The sequence below is a fragment of the Balaenoptera physalus genome, assembly GCF_965194825.1.
Source record: "Balaenoptera physalus genome assembly, chromosome: 16".
Lineage (NCBI taxonomy): Eukaryota > Metazoa > Chordata > Mammalia > Artiodactyla > Balaenopteridae > Balaenoptera > Balaenoptera physalus.
Genome location: NC_138898.1, coordinates 26,208,470 through 26,224,267, shown reverse-complemented (window position 1 = coordinate 26,224,267; position 15,798 = coordinate 26,208,470). Strand labels below are relative to the sequence as shown.

General features: G+C 54.9%; 1 protein-coding gene across 1 annotated transcript in view; it reads left to right on the top strand.

Annotated features, from left to right (window-relative positions):
• EFCAB8 (EF-hand calcium binding domain 8) overlaps positions 1-15,798 on the top strand; it is a 63,622-nt gene that overhangs the window by 23,211 nt on the left and 24,613 nt on the right. Inside the window, exons 9-18 of the mRNA XM_082432127.1 lie at positions 402-526; positions 2,505-2,578; positions 4,608-4,738; positions 8,430-8,497; positions 8,822-8,970; positions 10,360-10,497; positions 11,876-11,989; positions 13,127-13,381; positions 14,151-14,221; positions 15,060-15,264. Coding sequence (XP_082288253.1) covers positions 402-526; positions 2,505-2,578; positions 4,608-4,738; positions 8,430-8,497; positions 8,822-8,970; positions 10,360-10,497; positions 11,876-11,989; positions 13,127-13,381; positions 14,151-14,221; positions 15,060-15,264 — 1,330 coding nt within the window. The remainder of the gene's footprint in view (positions 1-401; positions 527-2,504; positions 2,579-4,607; positions 4,739-8,429; positions 8,498-8,821; positions 8,971-10,359; positions 10,498-11,875; positions 11,990-13,126; positions 13,382-14,150; positions 14,222-15,059; positions 15,265-15,798) is intronic.

Sequence of the window (15,798 nt, the reverse complement as noted above, 5' to 3'; positions counted from 1 at the left end):
CTCTTGGGTCCCCTTTCATGGTCACTCAGACCTCAGAGTCGTTGTCGGCCCCTCTTCCTTTCACCAAGTCAGCCATCAAACCCGGCCTGTCCCGCTGTGTCTCTGGGAACATCATGGTCCATCAGTAGGGTGACTTGACAAAGAGCAGCTGAAGGACCAGGGATTCATTTATTCTGGTTAAAAAAAAGTGTTGATTTCTCTTGGACCTGGTTCACCAACGGTCTGGATCTGGGCGGCTGGGCCCACGTTTGTCAGCTGTTGAGGTCAAGGCTGGAAAGTTGTGTGGGATCTGCCCTCGCTTCCAAGGTGGAGGAGGGCCTCAGAGGCCGGGGAGGGGCGGAAGGTTGCACCGGACACACCCAGCCGGCTCCGTGGCCTCTTCTGTCTCCCTCTTTTCCTAGGTCTGACTATCACAGGGCTGTGTTCTGCTATGGGGACACCAAAGGCAATGTCATCGTCTTCACCTCCAACGATGTGACCAATGGACTGTTCAACCCCCGAATCCTCCCCAGGACCTCCAAATGGGGTAGCGGAGACGTGGGGAGTGGGGAGAGATGGTTCTGCCCTCGGAGCTCTTCCCCCTCCCTGCTTCCCTGCTCGAGAGCACCTGGGAAGGCGGTGCACCCACATGCTCAGCTCAGAGCCGCCTGTGACAGATGGGGTGATGGCGTGACAGCGGGACACGGGGCAGGGCTGGGGAGCTGGGCAATCTCTCTGAAGGTGGGAAGTTGTGCACGTGAGGGCTGGTGCGGAGGTGGGGGGGCTTCAGGACCCTCCTCATCCCAGGAAGAAAGAACCTGTGGCAGCTGTGTGACCCTCTCTGGGCCTTGGGGAGGTGGTGCTGGCTTCCTCCATGGCGTGAGGAGGGTTCTGCTCTCCTTGGCTGGGAGCTGCCTGTGGGTGGGTGGTGGGGTGGGGCGGAGAGGCTGCCAGAGGTGGGCTTTGCAGCGCCTGGAGGAAGGCCCGACTCCGCACGAGCAGCATGAATCAGCACAGGGACACTTGCTGAGCCCTTGGGTGCTGAGTGCTTTGGGCAGTCACCTCCTGCAGTTCCCGCCTGCTGCGTGGAGGGGCTGCTGTTGTCACAGCCTGTTAAGGGAGGAGGAGCAGGGGGTTTAGGGAGGGAAGCGCTTACACTGGCCCCACAGTGGCTAAGTGTGGCTGAGATCTGAGGCAGGCAGTCTGCGCCAGAGCCTGCACTTGAACCACTTGCTAGGCAGTATCCCAAACCCACTAAATGCTGGAGGATGCTGTCTGGGGCTGCTCTGCCTAGGGGCACGAGATCCCGAGGCCTCGGGGCCTGGGGCGGTCGGGGACATATCTGAACTGGACCCTGCCCGGGATCGAGCCTTCGACCCGCAGTGTCAGGCCCCCAGGCCGCTCTGCATCCATCTGGAGGGGGCCCCAGCCCCCAGGAACACTGACTCCTCTCCATCCAGGACTCCAGAACGGCCACTTGGGCTTCTAGCCAGGGTTTCTGAGCAGGGGCTCCAGGGGCCCCCAGGGCTCAGTGACACCTCCTGCCCAGCTTGTTGGGGCAGCATCCACCACTGGCCGGACAGAAGATGGATCCTGCCCCGGACGCAGCAGGGGGCTGGCACCCTGCTGTGTCCTGTCTCGTCAGCCTCTGCCCCTGGTGCCTGACCTGCCCTGACCCAACCCACCGTGATCACTCTGTGCCACCCTGGGAATTGGCACAGGAGGTGGTGGTCTTTGAGCCGAGTGGTGGACAGGAAATCAGAGGGGAGGCAGATGAGGCTGGAGTGTTGGATGGGAGTCCTTCCATGCCGCATGCAGACTGAAGGCTGGGGACAAACAGGAAGGGGGCCCCAGCAGCGTGTTGACTTGGGAGGGACTGGACAGACCAGCTCTGCGTGACTTAGATCCAGTTGCTTAACCTCTCTGTGCCTCAGTTCCCTTATTCAAATGGGGCTGAGCACAGTCAGTTCATGGATTTCTTAGAAGGTGGAAGGAGAGAAAAGTGGGAGGGCAAGGCTGTGCTTACTGCGCTTGCTCCAGCCAGACACGCTTGCTTTACGACGCATGCATGCAACTTCTCCTTCTTGGAACTTGTATTTGCCAGACAAGGGGGGCATGTATTCAGTAGTTTGAAGCATGATGGCAAACTCCCAAATGATTATTTTCAGAATGAATAAGAGCCCAGGATCTCAGTTCATTCTCCGCTCCAGCAGAGTCAGAGCTCCCTAATGGAGACTCAACCAGCTGGGGAGAGTGAGGAGCCCCGAAATCTGGTTCCAGCTCTGCTAGGAGCTGGCAGGGGGACTCTGGGCAGCAGTGTTTATTGGCCCCGGTCTGTTTTCAGGGTGCCGAGTTCACCCCACTGAACTTACCAGGACACAGGGAGGCTTGAGTGAGCGTTTGGATGGGAAAGCCTTTTGGGATGCATGGGAGTTGCAAACCAACTCAAGGGGTCTTCTGAGGTCTTGCTTGTTCTACAAACGAGGAGAGCTGGTGACATGGGCCTTGATTTTCTCCCCTATCAGATCACTGGACCAATGTTTCCACACGGAAGCTCTTAAATGAGAAGTCCCCTATGTATAGAAATTACCGGCTGAGGGTAAGTGGGATTTTTCCTTGGCTGTAACCATGGTAATTAGCTGTACACAGGTAAAATAACAAAAATGCAGCAGGTGGATCTGCCCTTCGGTCTCTGGCCTTGGGGCTTGGTCTCTGGGGATGGGGTGGAGGCAGCTGCTGGATCCCGTCCGCTCTTTCTGCAGAATCCAAACCATCCCAGGTGTGACTAGTCTCTCTCGCCGCCTTCATTGCTCAGGCACCAGCCCTCCTGGGTGGCTGCAGCGGCTTCTCGCTGTTTCCCCACGTCCTTTCTCTATGCAGTGCTTTCTCCATTCGGCAGCCTCAGGAATCCTGAGCTAGAAATACAGTCATGTCACTCCTCTGCTCAAAATCCCCCAGTAGCTCTCTTGTCTTGCACAAAATCTCAAGTGCTCCCCCACGACCGTCAGGACACGAGGGGACCTGGCCCTTGGCTTGTTCCCAGTCTTGCTTTCTACCTTTCTCCTCCTTACTCTGACACAGAGACGCCAGCATCCTGGCTGTTCTCTGAACATGAAGCCCTTTCCCACCTCAGGGCCTTGACATACGCTGTTCCTTCAGGCTGCCGTGCTCTCCCCCCACATACTGTACGCCCCCCTCTACTTCCCTTGGGTCCCTAACCAGCCAGCCTAGAACAGCCCTGCTCCATCAGCCTCTGCCTTCATCCCTTTACCTGCAGCGCTTATAGGATTCTGACACCCATTACAGCGTGTGTTTTTTCCCACATCTCCAAGCGATTCTCTGACACGAGCTGGGTGTCCTACAATTCAACTCAATTCTGACACTGTCTACCCCGAGATAGCGTCAGATCCTGCAGTTTAAGGGTCCCACAAGACTGCCCTCCCCTTCAGATGCCAATCCCAAGTTCAGGTTGTTACCTGTGCTTCTGACCCACTGGCATTAATCAGAGGTTTCCACGACCCCCTCCTTGGGTTCGGTTAATTTGCTAGAACAGCTCAGAACTCAGAGAAACGTTTTACTTTACTAGATCACTGGTTTATTAGAAAAGAATATAACTTAGGAACAGCCAGATAGAAGAGATGAGGATGGCAAGGTATGTGGAAGAGGCACGGAGCTTCCGTGCCCTGTCCGGGTCTCCACTCTCCCTGCACCTCCGCGTGTTCTCCAGCCCAGAAGCTCTCAGAACCCCATCCTTTTAGGTTTTTATGGAGGCTTCATTACACAGGCATGATTGATTATGTCATTGGCCATTGGTGATCAAATCATCCTCCAGCCTTCACCATGACAGACACTTGGTGAAACAGCTCATGCAAAACCCAGCTCACCTCGCCTCCATTCTTGTCTTGGAGAGGAAAATCTCCGGATTGGGAGGCCAAGCACTGGGCCAGAACACAGAGCCTGTCCAGCCAGGTCATGCCCTTGACCTGTGGGTCCCAGCCTTTATTTTTTTTTTCGCCGCACCACGCGGCTTGCGGGATCTTAGTTCCCTGACCAGGGATCGAAACCAGGCCCTGGCAGTGGGAACGCGGAGTCTTAACCACTGGACCGCCAGGGAAGTTCCAGTCTCAGGGAAGTCCCGATCTCGCCCAAGTTGCACCAGATAACATCCTCGCTCACTGCAGACCACTTCCCGACAAACACGAAGGGCAGCGGTGGGGCCGGGAAGCGCAGGCTCACCCATGGTGGGCGCCCCGTGGATGATAGGGACTGTGGACTAGGCAGACTTGGATCCGTCCTTCCTCCCACCTTGGCATGGGGCCACAGACAATGGTATTAGTATGGGTCAGACCTTGCCTGTCCTCTCACTTATAAGCGAGAGTTCACCTGACAGCAGATTTCAGTGCTTTTAACCTGTTCCACTGATAAATGATGGCCACACACCCCTGATCACATGACCTGGGCTAGGACTGTGGGGCTGGAGCACTTTGTCAGAGCTGTGATAACTAGACGGGCACTAGACTTGGGGATCTCCTGGCCCCTCCAGCCCCCAACCCCTGCCACGTTCTGGCGGCTGGGCCTGGATGACTGTCCTTGGGTTGGGTCTCCCACCACCACCGCTCTCTTCCCAGGCTCTCCACCCCAACTGGTGTCAACAGGTCAAGTTCATCCCCCAGCTGAACCTGGTGGCTTCCTGTTCAGCCATCGACAAGTCCTCTCTGGTGCTGACCATATTGCCGTCCAAAGTCCCAGAGAGCCCCAAGTAAGGAGCACCTGTCTCCAGGCAGAGGTGGTGGGGCTGGGAGGGGGTGGGTGGTGACAGTGACTCCGGGACTCTGGCTTCACTTCAGCCACAGGTGGCCGTCCCTCCTGAGAGGGGACCTGCCTCCGGGACAGTGGCATCTCCTGTGGGCAGTAATACGGTGTCCTGTGGATCATGCTGGGTCCAAGGAAGCACTGTGTTTCCTATGGGCCAACAGTGAGGTGTGGTGGTTAGAATATGGGCTCTGGAGTCTGTTTTTTTTAAAAATTGAGGTTGTCAGTTTAGAAAATTGACATATAACATTATATTAAGTTTATATTAAGATGTATAACATAACGATTTGATATTTGTATATATTGTGAAACGATCACAAGTCTAGTTAACATCCATCACCACACACAGTTGTGCATTTTTTTTCCCTGTGATGAGAACTTTTATGGAATCTGGTTTTAATCATTCTGGCATTGCCACCAGCAGCAAAAATATGAGGCCTCTGTTATCCACCAATTTATACACAAAACTCAGCACAGAAGCTGGCACATAGTGTAAGGAGACAGTCAGAAAAATGTTCTCTGAATGAAGGAATGAATGTGAGTTGCTTCACCTCTGTGAGCCTCAGTTTTCTTGTCTGTAAAAGGGGGTGATAATAGCCCTTCACTTATCTCAAGGCTTACATGAGTGAGTGTTGTACATGGCATGTATTCAGTAGTTGGCCACATTAATTCTTTGGAGATGGTTCTAATCTATTTCCTTCATTCTAGATTCCTCTACCCTAGGGGGCATCTTTTCCTCTTCTGTCTTTTTTATTTTTTAAAATCAACCGTTGGGAATTCCCTGGTGGTCCAGTGGTTAGGACTCTGCATTTTCACTGCTGGGCTCGCGGGTTCAATCCCTGGTCAGGGAACTAAGATCATGCATGATGAGCAGTGCGGCCAAAAACAAAAAACAAAAAAAAAAGAAACAACTCAACTGTTAGTCACACAGGTATATGTACATATGTAAAAAATTCAAGCACTGTAAATAAAGCCGGAATCCTGTGGGCTTTCCTCCCCGTTCCCTTATCCAATCCTCAAGTCCTGGAACTAACTGCAGGTTGCAGGAGGGGAGTATATGCCTGTGGCGGTGGGGAATCTTCTGTCTTGGTTTTTGTGCTTTGAGTGGGGCGGTGTGGTGGGATTTTGCTTGGAGCTGGTTTGCTGAGGTCCGTCTCTCTGCTTTGGTGTGAGTATTACCTCATGTCTGTGATATGTCTTTCATTCAGCTTCTTGTTTTATTGGGTCTCAAGGGCAGGAGGCTATGACAGGCTCCTTGGTCTGGCCCTGCCACCTTCCCACTCCAGCCACACGGGGCCCCCTCACACAGCTCACACATGTTCCTGCCCCCAAGCCTTTGCATTGCTCCTCTCTGCCTGTTTTTTTGTTTGTTTTTGTTTTTTAAACATTTTTATTATGAAAGATTTTTAAACACACACAAAAGTAGAGAAATAGTATAATGTTTTAATATCACTAGTACTAGTCCAAGTTAATCTTTACCCAAGTGTCTCAAAAATATCTTTTTATGATTATTTGACATCAGATATAGACAAGGTTCTAGGATGGTTCTGAGCTGAGGAATGGTGTGGTCTGGTGTGTGGGAGCATCCTTCTGGCCGCTCTATTGCAAGTGGAATGTATGTCTGTGGGCAGGAGGGGAGATGGGGACACCAGTGAGGATGCCATTGTAATAATCCAGACTACATGTGATGGTGGTCTGGAGTCTGCCTGGAGTGGAGATGGATGGATTTGAGATATATTTTAGGGGTGGGTTGCAGAATATAGTTATACACATGAGCACACATCCCCTTCCTTCTTGTCTGACTGCAGTATACGCACTGGCCAGCAGGTGGCACCATTGACTGCTGGCTGGTCTCTGGTTCCGGTGATGCCCTCTTGGGGCGTAGCCTCCGCAGGTGGGGCCTGGCACTGCCAACCCAAATTCTGCCTCTGGAGTGGCCTTGTAGACTTCTTCCCTGCGTCCCCTCTGACCTTCCAGTCCCTTCTCTGCACAGCAGCCATCTGTGCAGAGACCTGGTCTCCTCCAGCCAGCCGTCCTGTCAAAGCCACTTGCTTATTTCCCTGCAGGACTTGCCATGATGTGTACATGTACGTCTCCCTGTCCCTCTGTTCCTTTCCTTGCTCAGGCTGTTTTCCTCTAGAAGAAAAGCTCCAGTGAAGGCAGGGGCATCCTGTCTGTGCCTCTGGTCATCCTGGAAGGGCATAAGAGCCAGGAAATCTTTGTTGAATAAATGGGTGAATCAGCCTGAAATGATTTCTAGTAATGTTTTGTGACTGTTCTTCCAGAACATTTCTCTGCACACATAAGCATGGAGGGAGACTTATCTGGTTTGACAATACAGGTATTTGATATACTCTTCTTGTAATTTTTTAATTTTCTTTTTTCTTTTGGCCGCACCGCGCATCATGTGGGATCTTAGTTCCCTGACTAGGGTTTTTTGGTGACGTTTTGACTTTTAGAGGAATCCTTCTGGCTGTGGAGTGGGGAGCATAGGGGAGTGGGAGCAAGGCAGGAGGTTAAGAGGCCCTCCTGGGAGGCTGATGCAGAAATGAAGGGGCCCTGGGCTGTGGTGGGACGTGAACAAAGAGGATTTGGGGCCCAGATGAATAATGGGAGCACAGGAGAGGGAGCCTCTAGGGTGATAACCAGGCTTAGTTCCCTGGGGAGTAGCAGAGATGCAGTTCAGGGGCAAGTTCAGTGGAGAGCATGCTGAGTTGGAGGCCTTGGAGTTGAGTTTTGCAGGGAGAGCTTGAGTGGAAAGAGCTGGCGGGGCAGGATGTGTGGATATGAGGGAATAGCACACGCAAGGCACAGAGCTCCCAGGGCTCTGGGGCCTGTGAGGGCTGTTGGGCCTGACCTTTCCCCTGACCTTCCCAGAAGCCCTGCCTAGGTCCCCTGGCCCTCCTGAGCACCCCGACCGCCTCCTGGCCCCGCATCCCCCGGGACTCCAGCCCTGCCACACCGCTTCCTGTCCTGGAGCTCTGGTTCCTGAGCCTGCTGCCTCTCCCTGCCACGCCCACCCTGGGTCTGAACACTGACCCCCCACCTTGTCAGCCATGGGACCTTGGGAAAGCTCCTTAATTTCCTTCTGTGTCCTCCTCACGGCACAGGGCTGATGACAGTCTTCAGGGTTGTGTGAGGGGTCCAGGTGACTCACAAGACAGCACCCAGCACAGGGACCAGCACGTAGCAGGGACACTTTGTTCTCTTCCCCTAGCCTTTGGGGGACCCCCTTCCACCTTTTGGTCTGTGTCATGGGTGGGAGGACACCCGTCCCGGTATAGTGAAGGTGCAGATTGAGTTAAGTTTGCCCTTGGAGCGAGGCGAGCATGGTACAGCTGTAGGAGTCGCTCCTGCTTTGGGGCTGCTTTCACCTTCATGTGCAGGCGAGAGGTGGGTGTCTCCTCAGGCACTGCTGGTTTCGGGCCGGGCGGGGGGGCTGCCAGTCTGCTGGCGGTGCTGGCCCTGCCTTGGCTGCAGGGTGAGCCCAGAGCAGGATTCTGGGGGCTGCTCTTCTCCTTGGGTGGAGACGTGGTGACTTCTCCCTCCTGGCGGCCCTGCCTCTAGCTCCTCCACACCCCAGCCTCAGAGGCTCTCTGGAGGCCTCCGGTCACAGCCTTCCCCCTGTGCTGTTGTAGGTTTTCAGTGCTGAATTTAAGAAAAGGGATTCTTTGCTTTGATTACTGCCCAGAAAAGAATGTCCTGGGTAAGTAACATTTGTATCACGTGAGGCTGCTGGTCTGGCAGAACTAGGGTGAGGGCTGCTGGGGAGGTGGGGCCCATCAGAGCGGAGGAGGAGGCCCTGCAGCGTCTGCCCCGGCCACTCTGGTCCCCGCTCCTGGGCACCTGGGCTGGAGTGGTGACATGGGCTTGCTTGGCATGGTGGCCGAGGGGGCGGGGCGGGAAGGGCAGAGGGATGGATCATAGCGATGCCCCCCATCTGCCGAGCCTGGCTGGAGTCCGAGGCCTGGCCCCAGGACAAGGTCCCAGCGCAGGCCCGCAGTGGCTGATACCCGGTTTTCAACTCCAGTGACTGGTGGCCATGACCCCTTCATCCGCCTGTGGAACCCCTTCTTCTCGAAAAAGCCTGTGTGGCTGATGAAGGGGCATCAGACCTCGGTGACACACATTCTCGTGAACAGCAAGCACGGCGTCCTCCTCAGCATCTCCAAGGACAAGGTGTGCTCAGGGAGCTCGGCCCTGACACCCGCCACTAGCTCCTGTTCCCCAGCAGAGATGCTGGCCCAGGGATAACGATCTAGCTCAGCCAGCCAGGGAGCTGGCTGGCAGTTGGCAGGCGCCTGAGGCCCAGGGCAGTGGTGTGACCTCCCTGTCCATGGTCCCACCCTGGCCTGAGGCCTAGAGGGAGGTACCCCAGGTGGCACCATGAGGGGGCCGTGGGTCTCTGACCACCCCCACAGGGACCTGAGCCCAGTTCTGAGCAGCCCACCAGAGCTGGGCAGGGCCCTTCCCTTTATGGGGTCTCAGTGTCTTCATCCAGAGGATGGGTGTTGAGTGGTTTAGAGAAGAGCTGCTGGTAAAAGCAGAGGAATGTCTGGCGCATAGTAGGTGTACAACAGATGTGAGCCTTTCCCTCCCCACAGACCCGAACTTGCTTCTCTCAGCTCTCCCGGTGACCACTGCTTGGCTGCCCTGGCTGCAGGGCCTGACTAGACCTTTTTCAAATGCCCGGGGTTCCCCTGATCAGGCCCGTTACTCTGCTCCTCTGAGCTATGGGTTTAGGGTCTCTCCCCACCTGCTGGGGGATGCAGGCCAATGGTTCCAGGTGCCCTCCTTCAGGGGACAAGTTTGTGTCTTCTGGGACTCAGTAGATCAGGAGCTGGCAGGGCCCTGGTTCACCAGGCCACGCTGCCCACACATCCCCACACTTGCTACTGTCTGGAATTCTCCTGGCAGCGCTGGGAGCTGGGCATCGTCACCTCTGATGAAGGCTCCGAGGCTGGAGGGGTGGGGGACAGAAATGGACTTGCCCAAACCTTCCTGGGCAGGGCAGCGCTGGGCAGAGCCACGGTGTGGACGGGAGTCTGTGGTCTCCAAGCCCATGCCGTGTCCAGCTTGCTGCCGATGCCCCGAGTGAGGAGTGTCCTGGAGGGACTTCCACGGGGCCCCTCTGGGGACACTTCCTCAACCTGGGAGGAACTCGAGGGGGACAGGCGAGCCTTTTGGGCAACGATGTTGGCAGCTCTTTCTGTGCCCTGCCTGGCTTTACTCGAGGGAGGCTGGGGTGGGAGCTAGTGAGGGTCTGCAGGGGCAAGTGCTGCCTTGTGAGGTCTTCATCCTCAGCCAATGAGCAGCAGCTGCTCAAGCAGGGTAGAGGCCCTGGGGGAGGCTGGGGGGGGCGTGCCTCAGTTTCCTCATTTGAGCATAAGCACAGCGTCTCTGTCATAGGGTTGTGATCCATGGCAGTCACTTAGTGTGGTGGGTGTGTCTTGGAAGTGCTTGCACTGGGTGCCCTGGCCCCGCTCCCAGGAGAACCCCAAGGCCTCAGGTGCCAGCTGCATCCCCGAGAACCCACCCTTGGCCTCTGCCTGTTTCTCACCCCCGCAGAATATTCGCATGTGGGACATGCAGGACTACGAATGCCTCCAGTCCTTCTGCGGGAAGCATTTTGCCCTGGGACACTGCCCCATCACCAGCGCATACTTCCACAAGGATGACAGCAGCCTCATCTGTAGCACCTATTCAGTGAGTGCTGCACGGGAGGGAGGTGGGACCGTGGCTGCACCCAGAGGGGAGGGGCCGTGGCTGCGGTCCGCAGTCCCATGGGACACCGAGGGGTGGTCACATCCTGTCCGTCCTGAGACTGCTTCGTGCCATGAGGACAAAGCTGCTAGACTCTGTGACCTGGTCCTCAAAGCTCCCGTCTCCTGGGATTTCCTGGGGGACTGTTTCGAGGCCCTCAGTGGTCACCCTCTACGCTGCTGTCCTCCTGGCCCGTGCATCCTCCAGACTCTCCTTCTCGAAGCCCACCTCAAGGCCCGGGCTGGCTTAGAAGCCCCCCCGCCCGCCCCCACCGCTCCAAGCTCCCTTGCCTCCCCTTGATCACGGCCCTTATAACTCTGTCCTGTCATGGTTACATGCCTGTCCTTCCTGCCAAATCGTGAACCCCAGGAGGGCAGGGCCCATACCCGAGCAGCCCCTCTGAAGGAGAGAGCCTGGAGGGACCTGGCATGAACACCGTCTATGAGCCATGACTTAGCTGGTGCCCATGTGAGGTCTGTCCTGACTCTGGAGGACAGGACAGCCTGGGAGAAGCACAAGGGGCTGACCGTCCAGGGTGACAGGGGGACCTGTGACAAGATGGGAGACAATCAGCAGCCAGTAGAGGGGGAGGTTCTATCTAGAAAGGGAGGCGAGGTGTCATTTGTGGTTGAGAGGAAGGGGAAGCCCCACTGAGGCCTCCTTCCCACTGTTGGCCAGGTGACATACACGCTGTCCTTGTGCCCTTGGCTGGCTCTCCCAGGTGGCAGGTTTTTCTTGAGAAGGGAGTTGGTGGGTTCCTTCGTCTCTGCTGAGTGTCAGACTGGCTGCCAGCATTTGTTGAATTAAATAGACCTTTGAAGTTCATTTCAAATCATCACACGTTATCAGCCCTCTGATCTTTGTCAGGAGCAGAGAATATATTAATTAGGCACTGTCCCATCCCTCAAGGAACTTATGGGGTAGTAGAAGAACACATAATTTTAGTAGAAAATGCTGTGTGTTATGATGGAGATGTGTGCTAGGTGCTTCATCGAGCACAGAGAAAGGATCCTTAGCCTAGCCTGAGGCAGAGGTAGTCAGGGAAGGCTTCCTGGACGAGGGGACACCAGATTGAGGCTTTATGCTTTTCAGAAGTTATAAAAGGGACCTTGGACTTGGATTTTGGGCTTGTGGGAACACGAGGTTTGGGAGCCCTGATCTCAGGAAGTGGGGGCCATGGAGTAGGGGTGAGCTATCAGCAGGCCTGCGTGTAGTCGAGGATATCTTGATGTCTCAGTTTACTGGAAGTTTCTCCCTGGGGCCAGTCACTGAGGGCAGGCCCCTTCTGACTGCCCAACTGTCTGCCCCTCCTCACCTGTAGATTGGCGTCCTAAAAGGCTACTTGGAGACGCAGGGGCCTGGGAGAGCAGAAGAGAAGACCACGACTTACAGCACGCCCCTGTGCGCCATCCTCTACAGCAAGGTTTTCAAGCAGGTAAGTGGGCAGCAGCTCGTCTCTGAGGCCAGCAGGGGGTGGGGTGGGACAGGACGCTCATAGCTTGGGTGGTGGTGCAGGGCAGTGGGAGGTGGGCAAGCAGCAGCCCTGCAGAGGGGTCACCCCGGGTAAGATAGGAGCTCCACCACGTGGTCAGTGGGTCACCAAACTCCTGTGAGCCTGTGCGCCCCTGGCTACCGCCCCAGGTCGGTCCTGGACGGGCAGCCTTCTTTATACAGTGTGAGATGGAACACAAGGTGTGAGCTGCGACTCGAGGCTCCCCGGGTGGGTGTGGGTGCTGCTCCTGGGGGCCATTCCCAGGGAAGCCCTGGGTCAGCGCTGTCCATCGTGGGAGGGGAGGGAGGCCCAGGCTGTGGACAGCCCCCTGGTCCTGAGTAGAGATCTCTGCACTGGGCAGGGCAACTGGGAACGTGGATTCTGAAGTGTGGGGACACAAAGGGCTCCTGGGCCCTCTGCCCACTGCCACTGGGACCCCTTTCCTGGCCCTGCCGCGTCTGCTACAGCGTGGCCTTGGCTGTGCGAGGCCACAGCCCACCTCTTTGGGTTTCCCTCTCATTCGGACCCCTGGCACCACCACCCCTCATACCTTAGGGCTCTTCAGTGCCTTCCAGCAGTTTCAAAAAAAATCCCCCTTCCCCAGCTTTTCTAGATGTCCTCAGCAGGAAGGTTGGTCTGAAGTAGGTTCACCTATTACTGTTTCATTGTAATAGCTGTAATGTCGCCTTAGGTGGAGTGACCTACCTTTACTCAACATTTCCCTACTTAGGGGACAGTTAGTGTATTTCCTGTTGTTTTTTTCTATCCCCCATGATTAATGACTTTGCAGTAAATGTCTTTTCTGAATTAGAGATTATTTCCTCTGGATAGATTCTGATAAATGCCATTTCTGAGTTAAAGGGGATTTCACCAAACTGTTTCCTTCTGAAAAACCTGTGCCTGTTTGCACTGCCCGCCATGGGCCTCAGGGCTGAGGAAAGCCTGTTTTCAAGAGTGGCTTGTCCCGCAGCAGGAGGGCCCAGAGCGCCTGTCTTCTCGGTACACAGAGTGGCAGCTGAGCTACCCGCAGTCACGCCAGCTGGAGGCTGCCCTTGGGAGCGGGGGCCCTCTCCTCTCTAGGAGCCCTGGCTGTGTGCTCCCCCACAGGTGGTGAGCGGCTGCCTGAGTGGCATGGTGAGCGTGTGGGAGGTCGTGACGGGCAAGAGGATGACGGAGTTCTCCGTGACTGGTGACCAGCACGTGGAGCTGACCGCCATGTCCCTGGATGAGTCAGAGGCGTGCCTGCTCACGGGTCTGCGTGACGGCACCATGAAGATGTGGAACTACAGCGTTGGTGAATGCCTGCTGACCTTCCCCAACCCGGACCAGATGGAGGTCAGTCTGGTCCATCAGCTGGGGCCTGGGGGCCCCTCACAGCTCCTGTGACCCTGGGACATGCTATTGTCCATGCCTCTCTGAAAGGCTGTGCACACAGACTGCCTGGCCTCGTGCCTGCCTGAGCCTTTGTGTCCTTGTGCAAAAAATGAAGACAGGTAACAGGGCCTGTCCTTCATAGGTGTTCTACAAATGTTAGCTACTCTTGCTCTTTTGGTGTGTTAGCACTTCTTACCCTACATCTTGGAGCTTTGGATGGCATTGCTAGCAGTGGGGTCACATGATTCAGAGCCACCCGTACACCTATTTGGGAAATGACTGCCAGGGTTATAGGGATGGTCTGTGGGTGTGACAAAGTGCAAAGCCAGCAGTCCCACTTTGGGACTTGCGCCCATTAGTAACCCCCGTGACACAGTCCTTTAACCAACTCAGAAGGAGCACTTGGCCAAGAAGCTGGGGATTTAGAGGACTGGTCCATATCCTATCACTCAGTCGTTTGACCTTAGCCAAGTCACTTGTCTATTTCCCTGCTAACCCCCTATAAGATGGACATGGATACCTACCCAATCTGCCCCCTCCAAGTCCATCAAATGGATAATGGGATGTGAGAGCACTCTGAAAAAAATATGGTGGTATCACCTCTAGGGAATTCTCATCATTATGGGGAGTTTTGATTTCTTGCTTGGTATAATAATTAGGAAGACATTTGGGGCCTGGAGCCATTTCCTCTGAGGTACCTTAGAGTTCTGTCTTCTTTCATCTTCAACAGATTAGTGGGATTGTCCATATGAACAAAGTGTTCTACATGACTGGATGGAGTAGGAGAATCACTTATTTCACGTGAGTAGCCAGGGTGCACGTGGGAGGTTAGGGCAGCTAACTGTTCTCTCTTGACTTCAGATGGGTTCCTCCATTCCTAGCTTTGCTGGTGGTTGGAACACCAAGCAGGAAATTAGTGCTGGGTGATGTCTGTTGCTTCACCCACTCATCTGTCCATTTATTCATCACTCCATGCAGCCGATATGTTCTAGGCTTTGTACTAGGTACTGGTGACGGGTATAAGCAAGAATATGGAGTCTTCATCCTCCTGGAGCTCCTCCTGGAGCTCCCAGGGGGAGGCAGACACTAATCAAATAACTTCATTTGTGATAGTCTGTTGAGTGCTATGAAAAAAAAAAGAGTACAGGTTTCTATGGGGAGGGGACAGAAATCTGATCTAGTCTCAGGGGCCATCAGAAAAGGGTCAGCTGAGGATGTCATGGGTGGAGTGGGATCTGAAGAGTGAGCAGGAGGGGTCTCAGTGAAGCAGTGAGGGGCTAGGGACAGGAGGGACGTTCCAGGCAGAGGGAACAGCATGTGCAGGGTCCCCTCCTCTTCAGAGGGCCTTTCTAGGGCCATGGTTTCCCCTTCTTTCAACCTGAATCCTTACTCAGGTATCTGAATGGGGCAAATCTGTAAGATTAGTGTACATAAAGCCCCTAGGACCAGACCTTTATAGCAGGCACATAGTAGGTGCTTAGTAAATGCAGTCAGCAGGGCAGAGCTTCAACCCTGATCTACACCTCCTCTGGAGTGTCCTCCTCTGGGTCAGCGCTCCAAATCCTAGAGGCCTTGATGGTCTCCCAGGAGACCAATAAGGCTGAGCTCTCAGCCCTTCTGCCTCTGGCCATGTGTGCAGGTTCCACAAGACCAAGCCGGTGCTCTTGTGCTACCACTGGCAGACCTTCCACACGGAGGATGTCCTGAGCATGGCCAGGTACCAGAACCAGTTCCTTGGGACTTCCTCCTACAATGGGGACATCCTCTTCTGGAACATCAGCATGTTCAGGCCCATCCTCCATTTCAACGCCTCTCAGAGCCCCTTGCCCTCGCTGCCCAAGAGGGTAAGGTCAACAGAAACAAGCTGTCCTCTTCCTTCTTTCTCAGCTGTGGGCCAGAACCACGTAGGGCTCGTGGGTGGGTAGGGGACACCCTGGGAAGTGGAGGGAATGGTGGTGGCTTGTTCTGGAGGAGGTTGGGAGCTAGGGATGTAGGTGGTAGTTTTTATAATTATCCTCATTTGACAGATGAGGAAACTGAGGCACAGAGAGGTTAAGCATCTCGCCTAAGGTCACACAGCCAAGAAGTAATAGATCCAAATCTAGGCAGTCTGACTCCAGAGCCTGGTGGTGCTAGTCCTGTTCTCCCAAGATTACTGTCTCCTTGAAGGTGGCTCACTTCTGACCCATCGCTACTACAGCTTACTGCTCTGGTCTCACTGGGCTCTTGGTAGGACTTAGGAAGCCATACAGTCTCTGAATGACCATATCTTTGCAGATTAAAGCTGGAAGGGGCCTTCGGGGTCACCCTGTCCAGTAGTTTTCCAAACATGTTGTGGAGAGATGCTTGGAGGCTATTACAGCGGCTTCTCCAGAGCA